Source organism: Neoarius graeffei, chromosome 5 (assembly GCF_027579695.1).
Source record: "Neoarius graeffei isolate fNeoGra1 chromosome 5, fNeoGra1.pri, whole genome shotgun sequence".
NCBI classification, from domain to species: Eukaryota; Metazoa; Chordata; class Actinopteri; order Siluriformes; family Ariidae; genus Neoarius; species Neoarius graeffei.
The window spans coordinates 17,488,781-17,513,963 of NC_083573.1; the positions used below are offsets into that span (position 1 = coordinate 17,488,781).

The following is a 25,183-nucleotide window of genomic DNA, read 5'->3' on the forward strand; positions in this document are numbered from 1 at the left end:
TTTTACAAAGGTGAGTTTCAGTTACAACAGTTATTATTGGTTAATTAATCAACCGGAAGACCCCCCCCTCACCCTTTGATCTTGTCGTCTGATGCCACAACTTATTACCTGAGATGGAATTTTTTTTAGTACAATCAGCAATTTGAGGAAAACCCGGATGTTATCATCGCAGGTAAGCATGGTGGAAAGATCATGGACATGTTTTTACTTATCAAATTCACTGATATTTCATGATATCCTTGTCGAAACCTACTTTGTTTCTTACACTTTCATTTGACAGTCGCCATTTTGTATCTAAACATGCGTTTGAGAAGTCATATGAGGTGTCGATAATAGTGATCACTTTCACCGGTGTCCACCATTATCGACACCCTGTGGAATTAAGTGACATTTACAACAGTTATGGATCGATCTTTGTGCAACATTGTTGATAGATGAAGTACTTTTAAAAAAAGTGCTGTGATTTCTAATAATTTTTTTTCTGAGTCATAACAGAATTAAATGCTTTTCGAGTATTTGGAATCCGATTGCAATAAATAGAATTAGACCAGAATTAAATTCCTAGCATATAAAAAATTACATGCTTGAAATATTCAGATTTTTCTAGTCCATTCAGAAAATGTTTTTTTCCAGTTTGTTGTAAATATCTACCACATATTACAATATCAGTAGGCATCTTATATTTCGGTTCGAGGAACGATATGCGACCTTTGACCTGGATTTTCATGCAGTTACAATGTCAATTCCCTGTTGACATTCATTGGGAAACTCCAAAACTAAAAATGAATACAACCAACAATGAATGAATGATTAACAAAATGTGATCTACGAAAATACTTAAGTGGGTAGAAAGAGGAACAAAAAGATTTTCTGACACAGGTTAAACATTATCAGTTCATTTGTTAACAAACATTCGAATTTCTTCCTCATTTACGTAAACACCAACATTGATAAAGGATATTTTGTACTAAATATAAGTCTATGTAAAATAAAACAAATTTTAAATAAAAACTACGTTTTGTTAAGTTAATACCACATACCAATTATTATTTTTTAATAAATAATCATCTAGATGTCAGTAACTGTGGAACGGTGTTGATGACTGTGGACATCCATCCATCCATCCATTATCTGTAGACGCTTATCCTGTTCTACAGGGTCGTGGGCAAGCTGGAGCCTATCCCAGCTGACTATGGGCGAGAAGTGGGGTACACCCTGGACAAGTCGCCAGGTTATAACCATTCACACCTACGGTCAATTTAGAGCCACCGATTAACCTAACCTGCCCTGCCTGTCTTTGGACTGTGGGGGAAACCAGAGCACCTGAAGGAAGCCCACGCAGACACGGGAAGAACATGCAAACTCCACACAGAAAGGCCCTCGCTGGACATGAACCCAGAACCTTCTTACTGTGAGGCGACAGTGCTAACCACTACACCACCGTGCTGCCCTTTGTGGACAAAGGTGTTGATAATTGTGATACTGATCAACTCATTTTTTTTCCCAGTGGAAGTTTGAGTAATTATTCGTGCACAATTTATATATTGAGAGTCTTTTCTACTTTTGCAATGGCCAAAAGATCGTCAAGGTGTCAATAATTGTAGCCGCCGCTCTATTTTGTTATCCATCCATTATCTGTAGCCGCTTATCATGTTCTACAGGGTTGCAGGCGAGCTGGAGCCTATCCCAGCTGACTATGGGTGAGAGGCGAGGTACATCCTGGATAGGTCGCCAGGTCATCGCAGGACTGGCACAGAGACAAACAACCATTCACACTCACATTCACACCTACGGTCAATTTAGAGCCACCGATTAACCTAACCTGCTCTGCCTGTCTTTGGACTGTGGGGGAAACCAGAGCACCTGAAGGAAACCCACGCAGACACAGGGAGAACATGCAAACTCCAAACAGAAAGGCCCTTGCTGGACATGAACCCAGAACCTTCTTACTGTGAGGTGACAGTGCTAACCACTACACCACCGTGCTGCCCTTTGTGGGCAAAGGTGTCGATAATTGTGGTACTGATCAACTCTTTTTTTTTTTCCAGTGGAAGTTTGAGTGCACAATTTATATACTGGTGGCACGGTGGTGTAGTGGTTAGCGCTGTCGCCTCACAGCAAGAAGGTCCTGGGTTCGAGCCCCGGGGCTGGCAAGGGCCTTTCTGTGTGGAGTTTGCATGTTCTCCCCGTGTCCGCGTGGGTTTTCTCCGGGTGCTCCGGTTTCCCTCACAGTCCAAAGACATGCAGGTTAGGTTAACTGGTGACTCTAAATTGGCCGTAGGTGTGAATGTGAGTGTGAATGGTTGTCTGTGTCTATGTGTCAGCCCTGTGATGACCTGGCGACTTGTCCAGGGTGTACCCCGCCTTTCGCCCATAGTCAGCTGGGATAGGCTCCAGCTTGCCTGCGACCCTGTAGAAGGATAAAGCGGCTAGAGATAATGAGATGAGATGAGACGGTGGTGTAGTGGTTAGCGCTGTCGCCTCACAGCAAGAAGGTCCGGGTTCGAGCCCTGTGGCCGACAAGGGCCTTTCTGTGTGGAGTTTGCACATTGTCCATGTGGGTTTCCTCCGGGTGCTCCGGTTTCCCCCACAGTCCAAAGACATGCAGGTTAGGTTAACTGGTGACTCTAAATTGACCGTGAGTGTGAATGGTTGTATGTGTCTATTGCCCTTTTTCCACCAGGGCTGGTTCGGGGCCAGTGCTTAGTTTGGAACCGGGTTTTCTGTTTCCACTGACAAAGAACTGGCTCTGGGGCCAGAAAAACCAGTTCCAGGCTAGCACCAACTCTTTGCTGGGCCAGAGGAAAGAACCGCTTACGTCAGCGGGGGGGTGCAGTTGTTAAGACCAACAACAATAGCAAGACCGCGAATGGTCGCCATTTTTAAGCGACGAGAAGCAGCAGCTGTACAAACGCGAAGTCATCCATTATTGTTGTTGTCGCTGCTTCGACGTTCGCGCCAAGGTTTATGCAAACGCAGTGACGTAACTGACGTATACAGCGAAGTAACTGACGTATACAGTGACGTAATGACGTGGCTCCCCTTAGCACCCCGAGCTATGGAAAAGCAAACTGGTTCTCAGCTGGCTTGCAAGTTGAACGAGTTGTGAACCAGCACCAGCACTGGGCCCGAACCAGCCCTTGAACTGATTTGGTGGAAAAGGGGTCTATGCGTCAGCCCTGTGATGACCTGGCGACTTGTCCAGGGTGTACCCCGCCTTTCGCCCGTAGTCAGCTGGGATAGGCTCCGGCTTGCCTGCGACCCTGTAGAACAGGATAAAGCGGCTAGAGATAATGAGATGAATTTATATACCGAGAGTCTTTTCTACTTCTGCAATGGCCAAAAGATCGTCAAGGTGTCGATAATTGTAGCCGCCGCTCTGCTTTGTCATTTGCTTCAAAATTCTTCGACATGAAGTTTTCTGTACTCCAAAGAGTATATTTAGTTGTTTTAGTTAAAAAGACATAACCAGAATTGTGTAAAAATGCTGAAAGTGTAATAAAGAGGCTTGAAGGTGACCAGTGACATGAGGGTCGGTTTAAATTTGGCGCTGAAGATGGCGGCGCCACGCTATAGGACGGAGGTGCAGAAGAAAAGACGCCAGCAGGTCGCGGCAGCACCGGGGCCGTCGAGTTTACACAATATGCGCGAGCAGAAGAGCAGGAAAACCGCAATTCCCGACTTTATCCTCAGCCTTTCCGTGTCTCCGACACCCGCAGCATGTAAAACCCCACCGACACGCAGCCAAACGCGAAGGCTGAGGCCGAACACTGGCTTTGTGTTTTGACCACGAGAAATGTGGCGCTGCTTCGAGGACTAACGAGACGCTTTGAAACAAATGGAAAAGCGACACTCCAAAAGCTTCCCGGGGATTTTACGTGGTTTTGTGCATTGATCTCTCTCTCTCTTTTTTTTTTAAATCACCATGGATATTTAAACGTTGGATTCTCCCCTTGGGACTGTTCAATCGCAAGAAGAACAGAGACTTAATCCAGGAGTCAGTCGGCCAGGAGAACCAACATCGCCTATCTATCTATCTATCTATCTATCTATCTATCTATCTATCTATCTATCTATCTATCTATCTATCTATCTATCTATCTATCTGTCTGTCTGTCTGTCTGTCTACCTGTCTGTCTGTCTACCTCGACATATTGCTTACCAGGGATTTAAATCGTCACGTGTTTGGAACGACATCTAAATTAATGTTCACTGTCTGATCGCTTAACAAATCCATCTGAAGAGAGCAAGATGAGCACGGAAAGGCCGAAGAGAAATATCATTCAGAAGAAATTTGTAAGTGTGTGTATGTTTATATATATAAATATAGATATACATATATCGTTTTGTCCTTGTCCCTATTATGACACACTGCAAAAACCTTTCAGAGGATTAATACTGCAGCACAAATCAATCCTTCATGTTAAAGACTACTGGGTTTAACTCAATCACCGGTTCGGACTCAAAAGACACAGAAGAGATTTGATTTTGTTTGGATATTAAGGACAGTGTGTGGGTCTTACAGTTGACCCAAATATTGCGGGGTGTGTGTGTGTGTGTGTGTGTCCGTCCACACACGACCGCATTTAAAAAAAAAAAAAAAACACCGACAGGTCTGAATAATACTATAGCACGCTACCATGTACGTTAGTATTCATGGATGTTTCTTGTTTGGGTTAAAACCCCCAGCTGCTTGACTGAATATTTATTTATGACCTCATATTTATGCGCCTGTGAAGTCACACTGCGCGCGTGCTGTTTCCGGGTTCTGCAACTTGAAGCGATTTGTTTATTGTTGTGTTTCTTGTAACGAACTCGCTAAAAGTAATCGAGTCGAGATGGTATTTTTTTTTTAAATTCACGTTAATGTTAATTGTTCTTATAAAATGGTTTGGTTTTGATGAAGGAAAACCTCTAAACCTGCTCCTGGACTTGGATTTTCAGCACGTTGTAGTGTTTTAAAGCTCTTTAAGGGTTAATCCAGTGTGTTAGAGCTGGAGACACACTAACATGTAGTGCCATCAGGATTACCGTACCAGCACCGTGCAACCAAACCTACAATACAGTGTGTGCCATGAGGACTATTTAATACACACAGTGTGCCAGGATATAACTGACGAATCCTCTTCTTACATCCTTTCCCCATTTCCACCTTGGTGTGGGTTCGATATGGATAGGTTGAGCTGATAGGGTTAAGGGTCTTGCCTAAGGGCCCAACAGTGGCAGCTTGGTAGAGCTGGGGCTCAAACCTTGACGACCCTCAAATCAGTAACCCAGAGCCTGTTGAACCGCCACTGCTCTAAGTATATAACTGAAGAAGAATATTTAAAAAAAATATTGACAAACTACAATTTTTTTTGCCTTTGTTAATCTAAATTTAGTGTAGGTAGATGGCGAAAAGCTGTCCATTTGAACAAACTGTGAGTTTTAATTACTGACTTGGGTTCTACAAGCATGCATCACAGTCACTGTGTGGATATTAAATATTTATACACTACCGTTCAAAAGTTTGGGGTCACCCAGACAATTTTGTGTTTTCCATGAAAAGTCACACTTTTATTTACCACCATAAGTTGTAAAATGAATAGAAAATATAGTCAAGACATTTTTCTGGCCATTTCGAGCATTTAATCGACCCCACAAATGTGATGCTCCAGAAACTCAATCTGCTCAAAGGAAGGTCAGTTTTATAGCTTCTCTAAAGAGCTAAACTGTTTTCAGCTGTGCTAACATGATTGTACAAGGGTTTTCTAATCATCCATTAGCCTTCTGAGGCAATGAGCAAACACATTGTACCATTAGAACACTGGAGTGATAGTTGCTGGAAATGGGCCTCTATACACCTATGTAGATATTGCACCAAAAACCAGACATTTAGTAGAATTTAGCTAGAATAGTCATTTACCACATTAGCAATGTATAGAGTGTATTTCTGATTAGTTTAAAGTGATCTTCATTGAAAAGAACAGTGCTTTTCTTTCAAAAATAAGGAAATTTCAAAGTGACCCCAAACTTTTGAACGGTAGTGTAACTGTTTATCCTTTTATGACAATTTACAGACTTCATACTGTAAAAAAGCACTACACAGCTGACTGCTTTGCGAACAGGAAATACATGTCCCAAAATTCCATCTACTCTTAATAGGTCCCCTGAGCTCAAATGCTGAGATGGTGACTTTCAAGTATATAGAGGATATTACACGGTTGCGCGAAGATATGAAGTTTATCTTCAAGTGATGAATGTGTGAAATATTTTTCAACACAAGAACGTAAACTTCATATCTTCACGCCACTGTGTAATGTTCCTTATATCATATGGACACATCCACACACAAAAAAAAAGTTAATCAAACGAGTTTTAATTTTGAACCGGTTCGCCATTTTGATAATGTCAGCGGAGTGAAATATCAGGAAATATGTCACTCAGATCTGCGATGTATTTCGTATGAAAAATGCGAGTTGTTCAACACGAGAAGATAAACTTCATACCTTCAAGGCAGCATGTGATTTTCTTTTTATTATATAGACACATTGACAAACAAAAAGCACCCAAATTTATGAAAACAATTCATCGATAGGTCACTCGTGGCGAAATAGAGATTTATGTCATGGTTTTGGTTCTCCATGTCCCGGATGTAGCTCGTATGAAAAATACGAGTGGTGTATTTCCCAGTAAAGCACTCATGTCCATATAATATAGTCTAACCAAGTAGCAGCTTATGTATACTCACTTCAGATATACAGATTGATTCCAGATAGGTGATACATTCTGTAAAATAAACCATGCCATGTGTTCACAAAGGATCGTGAGCTTTGTTTCGGTGTACCCAGGGAGCCTTTAAAAGATGCAGGCCAATTAACAGCTGGCAAAGCTAATTTAGCTCTGGTAAGGCGCCTGTATGGCTCATAGGACCTGTTGTATTTTGACAGTTTGATATACTTACACTGCACAACTTGCTTGTTTTGCCTGTTTTTGCGAGACAGTTACATAGAGTGCCTGGTGTTGTGGTGGTAAAAACTGGGCTGGCTGTGAAAATGGTATTGCCTCTTTGTATGTTCGCCCCCAATGAGTTCAGCTGGCCATAAAGTCTAATTTGTGGGCGCGCAGTGAGCCTGAGCCAGCTGCTGCTGACCATGTAGTCATATAAATGAGCCTGTCAGTGTCGGTCTTATCAGCACACAACTGGCAGCTCAAGTGGCTCACACACACACACAACACAGAAGGCCCTCAATGTTTGCTTTGTCTTTCTGGGTGACAGACTTAGTGTAAGGATATGGACAAATTCTCGACATTACTCGGACTTCTGTCAGCACATAATAGATGGTCTGTCAGATTTTCTCACAGAGTTTCGAAGTAGCCATGTGATGACATTCGGGTATAAGATACTATATTGCAATATTCTACACACCTGAATTCTTTACTACTTCTGTGTTCCATTCAGAAGGCTGTTCACTTGCTAAGTAACACATCTGGGCATTATTTCTGCTCCAAAATTGAATTGTGTGCTAAAAATCTGGACAAACACAACGCAACGGCTGCCCTGACATGTCCGAATGTATGTTAGCTGCCTCTTTTAATCAGCAGCTTGCAATTTAATTAGCGTCCTGATTAACAACCATATGTGTGTGTGCAGATCGCCAGAAGTCATTCCCATGGTTTGAAGGAAGACGCCCTTTCAATTTAATAAAATCGATAAAATTTATTTCTCTCTGAAACTTGGTCATAATGATTCTCTAATATCTCACAAAATATTCCATGACTGGGAACATATCTAATTTGAGGGGATTCCATAGCAAATAATGTGTGTGAGATCGCCCGGTTCGTGCAGTCAAGCAAACGGAGGAAGCGCGCATGCGTAAGTTGACCTTTGATCATTCCACCATCTCCGCTGATCGCCGATATTTCTAAGTTTGGTTTTGCGTTTCCTTTCCTTTGCAATACAGCGTCTTTTCTTCTCGCTTTCCGTTACTGTATTTGGTCTTTCACGTTTCATTCGCACACTCATGTCCTCCATTTTTCTCTCTCGTTTCAAATTTGTATCCCACAATGCCTTGCGTGAACGGGGAAAGCCCACCACATGATGCATGACATAGTATCTTGAATTGGGTCATTGTGAAGCAGGAAAAAATATAGCGGAGAATTTAGGGCCACATGGCCCTAAATTCATTAACTGTTCTGTTTAAAAAATAATAATAATAATAAAATTGGAAGTCTGTAATTCAAATTCATTAGCTTTCGGTCCACTAAACAAAAATATTTGGCTGTTGGGAAAATTCGTTTTATGACTTGAAAAATCTGAAAGGCCGTCTACCTTTAATTTAGGTTGTTAACTTGTGCTTACTTACATTAAGTGTATAAAACATGCTATATACTATTAGCTAGTTATCATGGTTTGGTACACAATTTCGAAGAGTCCAGAGAACATTTTTCGAAAATTATATCAAATTGGGTTTTTTTATTATTTAATTGCAACTACATTCATTACATGAAGTGTCTTTGAAATTGAAAGCCAAAATGTCAGAACCTTATAATCCAAAGTAGATACTTGCAGGAAAATAAAAAAAAGGTACCTGTTATTTGAACAATTAAAATTTGATGAGGCATCTGGTCTATTTAATAGTTATTCCACGAACTTGAGTCATACATGAACTGATAGCCGGCGAGGCACGTAGCACCGAGTTGGCTATAAGCCATGTACGACGAGATTGAATGTAATAACTGTTTTATTCTATCCACATTCACTGGACTTTGAGAAACAGAGCATTTTTATTTTTTGCAAATTAGATAAATAAAAACTTTATACAAAACGTTCGACCAAATTATTTCCGCTTAGAATGTAAACAAACCGATGAAATGACAGTAGCAATTTGTGCAAAATGCTATAATCATAATAATTCTTGAAAAATAAAAAGATACATTCTTACAATCAAATACTTTTATTCCATATTTTGTTGCTTTTTTTGTAGTTTTTTGGTGGTTTTGTTTTCGAATAGTTTTTATTTCATCCTCGGTTGGTTCAGCAGCACGCGCCACCATTTTGTTTTTCTGTACTCACGGTATATGAGCTGATATCCTAGTTGAACAGTAGCCAATCAGAGCGTGTGATTGCTCATATCCAGTGAATGTGGATATAATAAACCAGTATATACCACACACAAAAAAGTTGAACCTAACCTGTAAGAAGGGTTTTCTACAGGCAGTTCCTGGTAAAGTTTTTTTTTCTTTCTTCCTGGTTAAAATGCTGTCTGATGAGAAAGGTACCAGTGTAGTAGAAGATATCCATCCATCCATTATCTGTAGCCGCTTATCCTGTTCTACAGGGTTGCAGGCAAGCTGGAGCCTATCCCAGCTGACTATGGGTGAGAGGTGGGGTACACCCTGGACAAGTTGCCAGGTTATTGCAGGGCTGACATAGTAGAAAATATAGTAAAGCAAGTCTTAATAATATTGTAATATAATATGGATATATAGCCAGATTATGTAGTAGTATTGACTGAAATGTGTGTGTGTGTGGGGGGGGGGAGGCTAATGTGTCTTAAAGGGATCCTCCAGCGGATTTACTCTTAAACTTATGTCAAGTAAAAGTACTCGTAGAGTTCAACAGTCTAACATTCATTTTCAGAGAACAAATAGTGTTCTAGAAAAATTACTTTTTTATTAAAATACCAGATGGGCCTCCTGCGGAAGTGACGTATGCGATAACATGGGGTTGTGGAAGCTTAGAGTAACTTGGCTGTTTGTTTATATCCTCTGCTTGCATCATGGTTTTACAAGTATTTTTACTGAATTTATAGGTTTTTAAATAAGTAAAGCATGCCTCATTGCGCAGCATATAAATGCCAAAATTATGCTAAAAAGAAGGACGAGAAGACATCCGTTTACCTGGCCAGAATCATCCAACTATTCACAAGAAATGGATTCATGCCATCGGAAGACCTCAAAACAATCTGCTTGTGGTGCCCTACTTGTGCTCTGAACATTTTGAATCATCCTGTTTCTATGAATCAGCAGAATTAAAGGCAAGATTAATGGGGGCTTCCAGAATAAAAAGAAAGAAAAGACGATGCCATGCCAACAATATTTGCTCATCATTCAGCTCCAAAAGTCTGCCAATACAGTGTTGAGTGGCAACAGAGACAACAACACCGGAAGGTTAGTTTCGACTTTGTTGATTCTTTGTAGAATACAGGGACGGATCCAGCCCGAGAATCTGACAGATGCACATTTGCAGGAATATTTTCACTAATTTTACCAGATCGCTATGGATTTTCACAGGGGAATAGAGCACGCTGAACCCTTTCCAAAAAGGGCAACCGTGGCCCTCTACAACCGCAGCTCGGCCCACTTTTCACTCCCGAACCCTCTACGCGAGCGCGGCTTGTCGAAAACTTTCATATGAGCCCTGGCTCCAGCTGCACATGCACGCAGGAATTTAAAAATCCGCAACTCGCCCACCGAAAGTCCTAGCCCCGCCAAACTTTACAGGCACCTCTGTCTCCCTGAGATCTTTTGAAAAAGCTGAGGCTTGACCCTCTACGACTGCAGCTCGGCCCATTATTCATGGCGAATTTTGACCTCTTTCTGGAGCATTTTATTAGTTTGACCTAGATTCTCTGTCTCGGGTCAAGCTATACAAAGCATCATGAGAATACAGGTAATTAGGTCAGGTAAGCATCACTGCTTACCGCAGGTGGTCGGATCCTGAACCATCGGTCTGTTGGTTGAGCGTGGCTATAGCCCATGTAGCCGGCCGGCAGTAAAGTAAACAAACACCCTGTGACCGATGCCAAGTTCTCACTCATTTGAAATTTCCAAAGTTTTATTTCATGGTAATTTCATTTTCTTTTATGTGCTAGGAACATGAATTGAGTGGAAAGAGGGATATTGGTGTGCAAACAGATGAACCAGTCAGTGTTGAAATCCAGACAGAGTCAGTTGTCTTCAAAGACAAGATTATCCAGTGTTCTTTGTTGGGAGATGAAAGCGTCTCATTAGATGATTCGTTCAAACTCTACTAGCAAAACCACGATACGATGTAAGCAGACAGTATAAACAGCCGAGTTGCTCCCAGCTTCCACTACGCCACATCTGCAGATGGCCCATCTGGTATTTTAATAAAAATTAATTTTTCTAGAACACTCTTTGGTCTCTGAAAATGAATGTTTGACTGACTGTTGAAATCTACGAATACTTTTACTTAACATAAGTTTAAGAGTAAATCCGCTACAGGATCCCTTTAAAAATAAACGTGACTTAAGTTTACACCTCCACCACCAAAAAAATGCATAGTCATTGGTTTTGACTCTCCAGCTTTTTCCTCACATGGTAGCCGGGTATGTCTTTTCTGTGATTATATAATCTCCGGAGCCCTTCTGTAGATAATCAGGCAATGTAGAAGTACCGTAGTAAATATTGCCAAATAGTACACAAAAAGTTTGAGAAACAGTACCGAAGATGACTGGAAAGCCTTCATCAGCATTACAAGTTGTAATAGTTTTTCCTAGCTGATATTCAAAATATTAAAAAAAAAAATCTCATTTCAAAACTAGTATAACTACATGACACGATCATATAGTTTCTCGATAATTAATTTTTTTATAGGCAATATTTGACTGTATGGTAGTATATGTATTTACACCACTGTCATTTGGTCATTGAGACTCTTGAATGTCACGGAGGTCTGTGCTCCAGTCCCGCTTTCTGAGTCAGACACTGCTGCATTGTGTTGTTTGCAGCCTAATTTATGACTCACAGCCCAGTTGTAACTGCTGACATGAAATTTATTGGAGGGATTTAGTGCATTTTATGGTCATGTCTGACTACACCTTGCAGAATGGCCACATTTGTTTAAACAATCCTGCTAGGTAAAAGAGTTGTAAGATATGCCGTGGGCTTAACTCGACACAGGTATCTCCATCTGACCTATACCAAGAATGCTGTATTTCATATATACAACGTGTCTTTGTGTACACATCCTGCTGTTTCCTTTTCATGATCATTGAAAAAAAAGAACGCTCCCTTGAGCAACTCAAGCAGAAGAGCAATTTACTTAACTTTCAGTCATTCATGTGAATGTGTGAACTGAAAACACTGGCAGACTGTGATTTGGAAGTTTGTCTTTAGTGTACTACAGATTAAAGTTTAACGTTTCTCAGTATATGTGTAGTGACAGTTTAATTAATTAGCCATAGAGGACTTTGTAGACAAATGCAAGTTTTAATTTTTCTTGCATGTTTCTGTACACATCCAGAACCTTCAGATCCATTGAGAATTCACTAAATTTGATAGTTTTACCTCAGAATAAACACGCTTATATATAAAGTATTGAAATATCCAACAAATACATTTCAGGAACTAGAAAGGTACTCAGTAGAGTGCATACCTCCACCAGGCCACATGTTATCAACATCAAAATCAAATCACTTCAACCTACGATAATACGAAAGCTGTCCACTAAATTTCGTCCAAATCCGTTCACTACTTTTTGAGTTATCTCATCTCATCTCATTATCTCTAGCCGCTTTATCCTTCTACAGGGTCGCAGGCAAGCTGGAGCCTATCCCAGCTGACTACGGGCGAAAGGCGGGGTACACCCTGGACAAGTCGCCAGGTCATCGCAGGGCTGACACATAGACACAGACAACCATTCACACTCACATTCACACCTACAGTCAATTTAGAGTCACCAGTTAACCTAACCTGCATGTCTTTGGACTGTGGGGGAAACCGGAGCACCCGGAGGAAACCCACGCGGACACGGGGAGAACATGCAAACTCCGCACAGAAAGGCCCTCGCCGGCCCCGGGGCTCGAACCCAGGACCTTCTTGCTGTGAGGCGACAGCGCTAACCACTACACCACCGTGCCGCCACTTTTTGAGTTATGTTGGGAAAAAAGAAAAAAATCCTGGATATGCAGACATCTGGATCTTGGATCCATATAGATACCCATATTTGCATCAAATTCTAAATAATTTTTTCTTGGCCCATGGCCCACCTTTCCTCCAAATTTTGTCTAAATCCATTCACTAGGTTTTGAGTTATGTTGGGAAAAGACAAAAAAAAAAAAATCCTGGATATGCAAACGTATCTGGATCCTGGATCCACATAGATACCCAGGTTTGCATCAAATTCTAATGAATTGTTTCTTGGCCCATGGCCCACCTTTCCTACAAATTTCATCCAAATCCGTTCATTACGTTTTATGTTGGGAAAAGACAAAAAAAAAAAAAATCCTGGACACGCAAACCTATCTGGATCTTGGATCCACATAGATACCCGGATTTGCATCAAATTCTAAAGGATTGTTTCTTGGCCCATGGCCCACCTTTCCTCCAAATTTCATCTAAATCCGTTCACTACATTGGAGTTATGTTGGGAAAAGACAAAAAAAAATCCTGGATTTGCAAACATATCTGGATCCTGGATCCACGTAGATACCCGGATTTGCATCAAATTCTAAAGGATTGTTTCTTGGCCCATGGCACACCTTTCCACCAAATTTCATCCAAATCCGTTCACTACGTTTTGACTTATGTTGGGAAAAGACAAAATAAAAAATCCTGGATACGCAAACCTATCTGGATCCTGGATCCACATACACAGCAAATTCCCCAGTGTTGAATTAACACCCAGAGTGTTTATATTGGTCCAATTGGACCAATATAAACACTCTGGGTGTTAATTCAACACTGGGGAATTTGCTGTGTAGGTAACCGGATTTGCGTCAAATTCTAATGAATTTTTTCTTGGCCCATGCCCCACCTTTCCTCCAAATTTCACCAAAATCCGTTCACTACTTTTTGAGTTATGTTGGGAAAAGACAAACAAACAAAAGTAGTCAAAAACTTGACCTCCTCCAACACAGTTGGCGAGGGTAATAATGAGTACGGAGTTAGATCTCAGATGAAACCACAGATCAAAGCCTCATTCATCTTCGTATGCATGGACACACAGTAGCTCTGTATGCCTGCAATCTAATAATTCCACTCAATCTAATAATTCCGCTCAATCCAATTGAAAAGTATTCATATGTAGACCAGCAGAGTTTAAAGCGATTTAAGGCCAATCCAAATTAAAATTGAATTCATTAAATTGAAGAATAGCAACCATAAGCTTTATACCTGATTTACTTTCACAACCAAGAAAGAATGAGAAGTAACAAGTCATGGGCTGGCCCATGGGCTGTTGGTGCAAAAAATGGTCCTGGAGGAAAACAAAGTTTATTATACATTTTAATCTATTAAAATTAATTTGGATTTGGACGGGCAGTAGCATTTCAAGGAAGATGGAAGAAGATATTTTAATCCAGCACTGTATTGTTGGCTCAGGGAGACATGGTGGGGCACTGGGTAGTGTTGCTGACCTCACAGCTTCAGATACCCCAGAGTTCAAATTACTGTTGCTGTGGGTTTCCTCTGGGTTCTCTGGTTCTCTCCCACCTCCCAAAAACATGTTTATTGGCTACACTGAAGTGCATGGAGCTCTGCCCATCCCGAGAGCATTTCTGCTTCATGCACAGTGTTCCTGGGATAGACTCCAGATCCACCATGACCCTAATTAGGACACTTGCTGAAGAAGAATGAATTAAAAAAAAAGTTGCCTCAGATCTTGATATTTGCCAGACATTGAGCAAAATTGTAAATATACCTGGTGATTTTTTTTTAAATACAGTGTCTTGCAAAAGTATTCATCCCGCTTGGTGTTTGTCCTGTTTTGTCGCATTCCAAGCTGGAATTAAAATGGATTTCTGGGGGGTTAGCACCATTTGAGTTACACAACATACCTATCACTTTGAAGGTGAAAATTGTTGTTTTATTGTGACACAAACAATAATTAAGATGAAAAAAAAAACAGAAATCTGGAGTGTGTTCATAGGTGAGCGGTCTTCTCTTGTCAGGTTTGTAGTGGTGACATATTCTTTCCATTTTCCTATAATGTATTTAATGGTGCTCTGTGGGATATTCAAAGTTTGGGATATTTTTTATGACCCAACCCTGATCTATACTTCTCCACAACTTTGTCTCTGACCTGTTTGGAGGCTCCTTGGTTTTCATGTTGCTTGCTTAGTAGTGTTGCAGAGTCAGGGTCCTTCCAGAACAGGTTGATTTATACAGACATCATGTGACAGATCATGTGACACTGATTGCACACAGGTGGATCTTAATCAACTAATTATGTGACTTATGAAGTGGACCAGCTCTTATTTAGGGGTTTCATACGAAAGGGGGTTCACCTATGTACCTTTAAAGTTATAGGCATGTTGTGTAACTCAAATGGTGCTAACCCTCCAAAAATCCATTTTAATTCCAGCTTGTAATGTGACAAAACAGGACAAACACCAAGGGGGATGAATACTTTTGCAAGACACTGTAACAACTATTTCATAGTTTATATGAAAAATAATAGATGTGTGTTCTTGTGTAATTACTCCTAGGTAATGTCTTTTAAATGATTATAAAGGTAATAGGTCTGCTTAACTGATGGACAGTGTGTATACGTTCTGGTATTTTTAACAACCTTGCTGAATTTCACATGAATATTGAATCCTGAGCAAAATTCCCTGCAGTCCCAATGCCTTCTTTTTCTTGCTGTTTTATGAAGGCCATTGTGCTGAGATGGACATCATTTAAGATGTTACAAATACAAACACGAAGGTTGTAAATTCAGCGAGTATGCTGAACTAATATCAGCTTCTTGACTATTTACTGTAGCTGTGTCAGGACTCACGCTGTCTTTGTAATGGTAACACTGATCCTTGCTTGCATGTAATGCTGGACCAGTTTGTGTGTGCCGTGTAGTTTCAGCGATTTCTCCAAGCTGTGAGTTTCGGTGACACATAAACCCTTCATTCTATATCTGCAAAGGGAATTCATTAGGATTAATGAGAACACTGGCATGTAAACACAGTCACTGTCTATGTAAAGTGAATGAGTCAAGCAACACTCATCACCCTTGCTCGCTGCTTGCTTGTCTACAGCACGTAGTCAACATGATTCGTGAATGCTGCACATGCTTGCAAATTCTTGGTGTTGCTGAAATGACAAGAATGTGTATTTATAACTCATGTGAAGTGTGATTTAATGATGCCTCACTATGTGATTTTATCCTTAGGATATTGTATAATTTATTATTGGTTGTAGTGGTTATCACTGTCGCCGCACAGCAAGAAGGTTCTGGGTTCGAACCTCATTGCCAAATGGGGCCTTTCTGTGTTCAGTTTGCATGTTCTCCCTGTACCTGTGTGGGTTTCCTCCCACGGTCCAAAAACATGTGAATGAGGTCAAGTGGCTACTCAATTGCCCATAGGTGCGAATGTCCAACATGTATCCTTCCTCTTGTCCAATGTTGGATGGATGTCATTGACCATATAATAGATTGTTAGAACTCTTTCAGATAATACAGTACACATCTCAATATACTAGTTGAAGTCCCTCCCATGCCATGATGTGGTCTTCCCAGGCAGAAAGTGTACTAAGCAGGCTCTTAAGGTGCATTGGGTGGCGCCGAGCTCCATTTCTATAGCCCTTGGCCTCTTACCTATTACATAGCTAGGGTTACAGTGGGGTGCTGGTCCTCTGGTAACCACAAGAGTTTCACTCCCCACTCGCATCTGTATTGCGGCACCTTGCCAGATGGCTGTAGGTACCATTTGTATGATGGTCTTTGGTATGACCCGACCACAAGTAAAACTTGTGATCTCCCGGTCGAGAGGTGGACACACTAACCACCAGCCAAGCTCGTGGTCACATAACATACAGTGCAATAAAAAATTGATGAAGTACAGGTATGCACTTCGACACACTTTGGTTCACTACTAATCCGATACGATTCAGTTCAGCACAGGTCCGATTACTTTCCAGTATCTTGGTAACATGAAAAGCTGGAAGGCTGGTGAGGAAAAGACTCTTTTTTTTTGGCTGCTTTATCGTAAGTGTTAACAGGGAGTGTATTTTATGGCAGTGTTGTGTGTTTTGCTCTGTTTTTGTCAAGATTTCCTGCTGAGCTTTTGTTGAAACAACTGATGTACTCAGTTGTGCACCCTGAGTCTCTGTCCCACACTCACGTGTGCATTCATGAATCCGGGAGTGTCCATTGATTGTTGTGTACAACGGTTTTTGATAGCAGTATCGGTTTTAACCATTTTCCATTTTGATTCCATTTTGGATCTAGGCTTGTAATTCGAAGTTTATTCTTTACACCCCTAATCACAATATGTCATTTTGCCAAGGTTTGGTTAACAAACTGCCAAAGTTCAGAGAATTTTTTTCTAACAGTTGGCACTGACACCTGACAATAATGACAATATCAAGATAAGTGCATCATAATGCTACTGTTTATCACAACATTGATATTATTTCATCACAGTATTCTGCTGGGGACTGCTGGGGAGAAAAAAGCTCTTGAAATAAAAAAAATGCTTGTCTTGGCTTGCTGTGCCTGATAAGTCTGATGAATTACACTTTGTCCTCACCTGCCCCCAACTCTGGTGTTCCTGATATTTGCATCTAGATATCTTAAACAACTTCAAACTTGGCACCTTTTGTTTGAACACACCTGTTTTTTCAAGTGATCAAAAGCTGAATCATATGACCTGACAGGTATTTCTTGTTGCCCAGGTGTGTCTGTTTGATTATTTAAACACTTAATAGCTCTGAATAGCTATTCTTGGCTTGAGGACTCGGTTTCACCTATGAAGACTGCTACCCTGTCCACACTAGGGATTTTGTACCGATACAAAACTACTTTCGTACCGCAACACCTGTCCACACTAGCAACTATACCGGTACTGTAGCGGTATAACTGTATCGGTACGAAACCCACAAATGTATGGGTTTCGTACCGGTACAGTATCGGTACTGTAGCGCTTCGCTGTAGTGTGGACAGATGAAGCGGCTCTGTATCGATACAAATATAATGCGCATGCGCAAAGTCACACACCTCAATCGATGTCTTCACTGAATAAAATAGTGAAGAACGGAGATTCGTTTGTTTCTTTCTCAACTGCCTCGCGCGTTTTATACGATTTGACTGAATAAATGACCACCAGAAATACAGACTGTGCATTGACAACAAAAAGCACACACGTTGTTTCATCCGTACGGAAGCCAAGAGAGGCCCTTCATATAATCCTTTTTTTTATTCACCTTGTTATCCCGAGATAACGACATAATAATTAATTCAGGATCTCGAGAAAACAAAACCGTTATTTCGAGATCTCGAGAAAACAAAACAATTATTCCGTGATCTCGAGAAAACAAAACAATTATTTCATGATCTCGAGTAAACAGCTGAGAAATGGTTCATTCAGGTGCGCCAAGAGACTTGTGATATGCTGACTTTGGGGCTGTTTCTCATTCTGTATAGACACAACTTTGGTCATTAGAATGTCTGGAATAATCGATCACCTAATAAAGCAATATTTTGATCAGGGGTTGACACAGGGAGAGATTGCATTAAGTCTTTTAATAAGGGATAATTTCAAAATTAGTCCGCGGCACCTCCGCAGAAGACTGGCCCGGCTTCGTCTCTACCGACGGAGATACAGTGATCCAGCTGGGATCACGGAATAATTGTTTTGTTTTCTCGAGATCTCGAAATAACGGATGCCATATATTCTCGGAAGGAAGTTACTCGGTAACCACAGAAACATTTCGCACACGCGCATTTCAACTACCGTGAAAGAAAACATTTCTCGCTAGTGTGGACAGATGCACTAAACTGTACCGGTATACTTTGTATCGATACAGTTATACCACTATCATACCGGTATAAGTGTGAACACAGCATGCATTTGTTGTTTAAAAAGGATAAACCAACATGAAGACCAGAGAGCTGTCTATGGGAGAAAAGCAAGCAATGTTGTAGCTGAGAAAAGAGGGAAAATTGATCAGAGCCATTTTCACAAGTATTGTGGCATAGCCGGTCCAACAATTTTGAATGTCCTGAAAAAGAAAGAAACCACTGGTTTGCTAACAAACAACAATTGAAAGAAGCTGTGGTACAAGCCTGGAAAACACCACAGGATATGCAACCAAATATTAAATGCTATTTACTTTAAGACTATCAGTTCCTGTACTTTTGCTCAGCTAAAATTAGGTGGTCTGCCAGCAAAGGTGGCACGTTTGTAAGTTGTTTAACACACTGAGAAGTAAATATTAGCAAATGAAAGCAAAAATTCTGATTGATCATCTCAGCCATCTTTTGATTTCAAATCTTCAGGTTCCAGCAAAAATAAAAGACTTGGCGAAGCCATTCCAGTACTTTTGGAAGGGGCCGTAATTAACAGTGTTGCTCAGAGCACACCAAAGAAGAAAATAATCTGACATAATAAGAAAGTGTAATCTCACTCATCACTGTCAGTTTGTCTGAGTCAGCCAGTGATAGTAATGACTAGTGTCCTTGATGGGGTGGCAAATGTAAAGAACCAGCGTGCATAATTATTCCTGATGTATTACATCATTATTATGATTATTTATGTCAATAAATGGTCAAATATAATTAATTTTAAAAAGTCTGTATTTATGGTTTGATACAGTATATTAAATATATGTGTATATAAAAACTATCAGTAGATGATTAGGCTTTTTAAAATTTCAAGTATGTCACCGCCCACACATACACACCTATGCACAGACTGTGAATACCCGTCTTTCTCCAAAATGTATTGTATATCAGATGTGGGTTAGAGATAAGATGAATCAGTAAGAGAGTGTGTGAAACGTACAGATGAAGAAACTTTCTATTGTCGTTGTACTCTGGGGGGGGCCTGCGATTTCTTGGCTTGACCTGAACTAGTCTGTGTTCATTGCTTAGGTAAAAGTCTCTGCCAACATGGTCTATTTGATAAGCAATCCAAAGCCTGTGTACAGGAATCATAATCATAAGGACTCTCCTAGGTAATGGGGTTTGGGGTGATTTTTCTTCAGTATTAACTACTTTGACATTATCAAAATATAAACAAACTAAAACAACACGGCGTCGCAAACTGACCATAATCTTTCCCATTAAAATCTCCCTAAAACCTTCAAAAAAGTGTCAAAACTAACTAAACCAAAGCTTAAAGAAATCTGCAAAGCCTTTTTTGTGGACTTTGAGAAATGAATTGGTAAAGAAGCACTTGTAAAGACGGTGGTGCTTGAAAGTTTGTGAATCCTTTAGAATTTTCTTTATTTCTGCATAAATATGACCTAAAACATCATCAGATTTTTACACAAGTCCTAAAAGTAGATAAAGAGAACCCAGTTAAACAAATGAGACAAAAAATATTGTACTTGGCCATTTATTTATTGAGGAAAATGATCCAATATTACATATCTGTGAGTGGCAAAAGTATGTGAACCTTTGCTTTCAGTATCTGGTGTGACCCCCTTGTGCAGCAATAACTGCAACTAAACATTTCCAGTAACTGTTGATCAGTCCTGCACACCGGCTTGGAGGAATTTTAGCCCGTTCCTCCGTACAGAACAGCTTCAACTCTGGGATGTTGGTGGGTTTCCTCACATGAACTGCTCGCTTCAGGTCTTTCCACAACATTTCAATTGGATTAAGGTCAGGACTTTGACTTGGCCATTCCAAAACATTAACTTTATTCCTCTTTAACCATTCTTTGGTAGAACGACTTGTGTGCTTAGGGTCATTGTCTTGCTGCATGACCCACCTTCTCCTGAGATTCAGTTCATGGACAGATGCCCTGACATTTTCCTTTAGAATTTGCTGGTATTATTCAGAATTCTTTGCTCCATCAATGATGGCAAGCCGTCCTGGCTCAGATGCAGCAAAATAGGCCCAAACCATGATACTACCGTACCACCACCATGTTTCACAGTTGGGAAAAGGTTCTTATGCTGGAATGCAGTGTTTTCCTTTCTCCAAACATAATGCTTCTCATTTAAACCAAAAAGTTTTATTTTGGTCTCATCTGTCCACAAAACATTTTTCCAACAGCCTTCTGGGTTGTCTACGTGATCTTTAGCAAACTGCAGATGAGCAGCAATGTTCTTTTTGAAGAGCAGTGGCTTTCTCCTTGCAACCCTGCCATGCACACCACTGTTGTTCAGTGTTCTCCTGATGGTGCACTCATGAACATTAACATTAGCCAATGTGAGAGAGGCCTTCAGTTGCTTAGAAGTTACCCTGGGGGTCCTTTGTGACCTCGCTGACTATTACACGCCTTGCTGTTGGAGTGATCTTTGTTGGTTGACCACTCCTGGAGAGGGTAACAATGGTCTTGAATTTCCTCCATTTGTACACAGTCTGTCTGACTGTGGATTGGTGGAGTCCAAACTCTTTCGAGATGGTTTTGTAACCTTTTCCAGCCTGACGAGCATCAACAATGCTTTTTCTGAGGTCCTCAGAAATCTCCTTTGTTCGTGCCATGGTACACTTCCACAAACGTGTTGTGAAGATCAGACTTTGATAGATCCCTGTTCTTTAATTAAAAAAGGGTGCCCACTCACACCTGACTGTTATCTCATTGATTGAAAACACCTGACACTAATTTCACCTTCAAATTAACTGCTAATCCTAGAGGTTCACATACTTTTGCCACTCACAGATATGTAATAGTGGATCGTTTTCCTTAATAAATAAATGACTAAGCATAATATTTTTGTCTCATTTGTTTAACTGGGTTCTCTTTATCTACTTTTAGGACTTGTATGAAAATCTGATGATGTTTTAGGTCATATTTGTGCAGAAATATAGAACATTCTAAAGGGTTCACAAACTTTCTGTAGGCATAAAGCATAATCCTTAAAGTGTCCCTGCACTCAGATACATGACATACCTTTTTAAATTTTTTGGAACCTCTCTTGGAAAACTTCAGCTTGTGATCTCGCAAATCACAAGTAATCGCAAGATTGCCTGTAGTTGATTGTGATTAAGCGCAAACTTGGACTGGACTGTTCAGATTTACTATGAATGTTTTTTTTTTTTTTTTTACCTCTGCCAACTTTGTTGGAAGAGGTTTTGTTTTTGCTTCTTTTTGGTTGTTTTGATGAAATTTGGAAGAAAAGTGAGCCATGGGCCATGGAACAGTTGATTATCAAGCAAGATGGCGGCGCGCGTGGTTGCAGCGGCTCACGGCTCTCCTTTTCAGTGCTCTTTTTTTTTTTTGTATTTCTTTCTTGCTTGTTTGTGCACCATCGGTTCTGTGAACATCCAATACACCCGCCAGACACTTTTGGCCATCGGTGACCAACACCAGATATCTGTTTCGAGCGACTTCCACTACACGCATAACATCCCAGATGACATAGCGAGACCGCCGGGCTCTCCGTGGATTGTTGTTGGGTCTGGGAGGCGGTGCAGACGGAGGAGGGAGAGGAAGCAGAAGCGGGGCCGCAGGTCCGGTGCTATGCTAAGGCTAAGAAAACAACCACACAAGCCACCTCTACCGAGCCTGTATCTCTCCAATGCCAGATCCCTGGTGCATAAAACGGATGACTTGGAATTACAACTCGCTGGAAATCGCTATGTTTATGACTGTTGTGTTTTAATTATTACCGAAACCTGGCTTCATCCGGAAATACCCGATGCTAGCTTGCAGCTAGCAGGTCACACTCTGCTCCACTGGGATAGGACTGAGGACTCCAGTAAGAGCAGAGGAGGGGGGCTCTGTATTTATGTGCATGATAATTGGTGTAACAACAGAACAATTATAGACAAACACTGTTCCCCAGACCCCGAGTACATGTCTGTAAGATGCCGGCCTTTTTTTCTACAGAGAGAGCTAACTGTAGTGATTGTCACAGCTGTGTATATTCCACCCGATGCCTGTGTAAACACAGTGCGCTCTCTCCTGCTGAACACCGTAAACGAGCAGCAGCGAGCTCACCCTGACGGTGTTCACATAATCGCAGGAGACTTTAATAAGGCCAACTTAAAGACTGTACTCCCGAAGTTTTACCAACATGTTAAGTGTTCTACTAGAGGGGAGAACACTCTGGATCATGTTTACTCCAACATCAAGCACGCATACAGAGCCATACCCCTCCCCCACCTCAGCCACTCAGACCATCTTTCCCTCCTGCTCTCCCCAGCCTACACCCCCCTCAGACGCAGAGCCAGGCCCACCACAAGGACCATCACAACCTGGCCTGACAACGCACTCTCCAAACTACAGGACTGCTTTAAACGGACAGACTGGGACTTATTTGAACACCAGGAGCTGGAGACATTCATAGGAATGATGCTGGACTATATCAATTTCTGCATCGGGAATGTGACGGTGGGTAAAAACATCCGTGTTTTCCCAAACCAGAAACCCTGGATGACCAGCCAGATCTGCTCACTCCTCAGGGCTCGCGACGCTGCCTTCAGGTCAGGTGACAGAGCTCTTTACAGAGCCGCTCGAGCTGATCTGAAAAGAGGAATAAATAAAGACAAGGTGGACCATAGGCTGCGTATAGAGTCCCACCTGTCCAGCAACAACACACAGGAGTTGTGGCAGGGCATACAATACATCACAAACTTCAGAGACTGTGATGCATCAACAGGAGACTGGAGTGCGCCTCTGGCAGAGGAGCTAAATTGCTTCTTTGCTCGCTTTGAAACATCTCAGCAGCACTCACGTGCTCCAGCCCTGCCCCCACCACCATACAGTTCCTACACCACTCCATTCACTGTACAGGAGCACGATATCAGATGGGTGCTCCTGGCAGTGAACCCCAGGAAAGCTGCCGGCCCAGATGGTGTACCTGGCAAGGTGCTCAGAGCGTGCGCCCACCAGCTCGCCCCTACCTTCACCAGGATCTTTAACCTCTCCCTGGCTCAGGCAGTCATCCCGCCCTGCCTAAAATCTGCAACAATAATCCCAGTGCCGAAGAAGTCTCCCGTCACCAGCCTGAATGATTACCGTCCTGTGGCCCTCACCCTGGTAATCATGAAGTGCTTCGAGAGACTAGTTCTTCAGCACATCAAGGACCACCTCCGCCCAGACTTTGACCCCTACCAGTTCGCATATGTCGCTATCAGATCCACAGAGGACGCCATCGCCGTAGCTCTCCACTCTGCGCTGAACCACGTGGAGCAGCAGCAGAGCTACGTCCACATACTCTTTGTGGATTACAGTTCAGCTTTTAATACAATAATCCCGGACATCCTTATCAGAAAACTGGACACTCTCGGCCTCCCCCCTCTCACATGTGCCTGGATAAAGGATTTTCTTACCAACCGGCCCCAGACTGTGAGACTTGGCCCCCACTTCTCCTCCACCCGCACGTTGAGCACCAGCTCTCCACAGGGCTGTGTGCTGAGCCCCCTCCTGTACTGCCTCTACACCCACGACTGTAGTTTGACCCACAACAACAACCTTGTCATCAAGTTTGCTGACGACACCACAGTGGTCGGACTCATTTCAAAGGGAGACGAGGCAGCCTACAGAGAGGAGGTCCTGAAGTTGGCAGCCTGGTGTTCAGAGAATAACCTCGCTCTGAACACCAAGAAAACCAAAAAGCTCATCATTGACTTCAGGAAGCACAGCACTGACCTAGCCCCCCTTTACATCAACAACGAGTATGTGGAGAGGGTCCACACCTTCCGGTTTCTCGGCGTCTTCATCTCCGCCGACATCTCCTGGTCAGAGAACATTACAGCAGTCATTAAGAAGGCTCAGCAGTGGCTACACTTCCTGAGAGTCCTCAGGAAACACAACCTTGACTCCAACCTGCTGCTGACCTTCTACCGCTCATCCATCGAGAGCCTGTTGACATACTGTATCACAGTATGGTACGGCAGCTGCATTGCTGCAGACAGGGAGAGGCTCCAGGCAGCACAGAAGATCATCGGCTGCCCTCTCCCCTCCCTGATGGACATTTATACCTCCCGCTGCCTTAGCAGAGCTAAGAACATTATCAAGAACACCTCCCACCCTGGCTTTGATCTGTTTGACCTGTTGCCCTCAGGGAGGCGCTACAGGTGCATAAGGACAAAAAGTAATAGATTCAAAAACAGCTTCTTTCCAAAAGCCATAACCACCCTGAACTCGAATATGCTCTGACTTTATAGTCTAACCCCCCTGTGCAATACTTCATAATGTGAAATACTTTATTTTATAATGTGACTCTCTTCGTGCAGTAATTTATAATGTGCAATACCTTATAATATGACTCTCTCTGTGCAATACTTTATAATGTGCAATACCTCACTCCATAATGTGAAATACAACACATACGCCTCAGGACT

General features: G+C 41.8%; 1 protein-coding gene across 3 annotated transcripts in view; it reads left to right on the top strand.

Moving 5' to 3' along the window:
• Positions 1 to 3,575: 3,575 nt before the first annotated feature.
• The window catches only part of jarid2a (jumonji and AT-rich interaction domain containing 2a), a 172,544-nt gene continuing 150,936 nt past the window's right edge, over positions 3,576 to 25,183 (top strand). For all 3 annotated transcript variants that reach the window (XM_060921353.1, XM_060921354.1, XM_060921355.1), the window contains exon 1: positions 3,576 to 4,296. In XM_060921353.1, the coding sequence (XP_060777336.1) occupies positions 4,252 to 4,296 (45 nt within the window). In that variant the 5' untranslated portion in view covers positions 3,576 to 4,251. The remainder of the gene's footprint in view (positions 4,297 to 25,183) is intronic.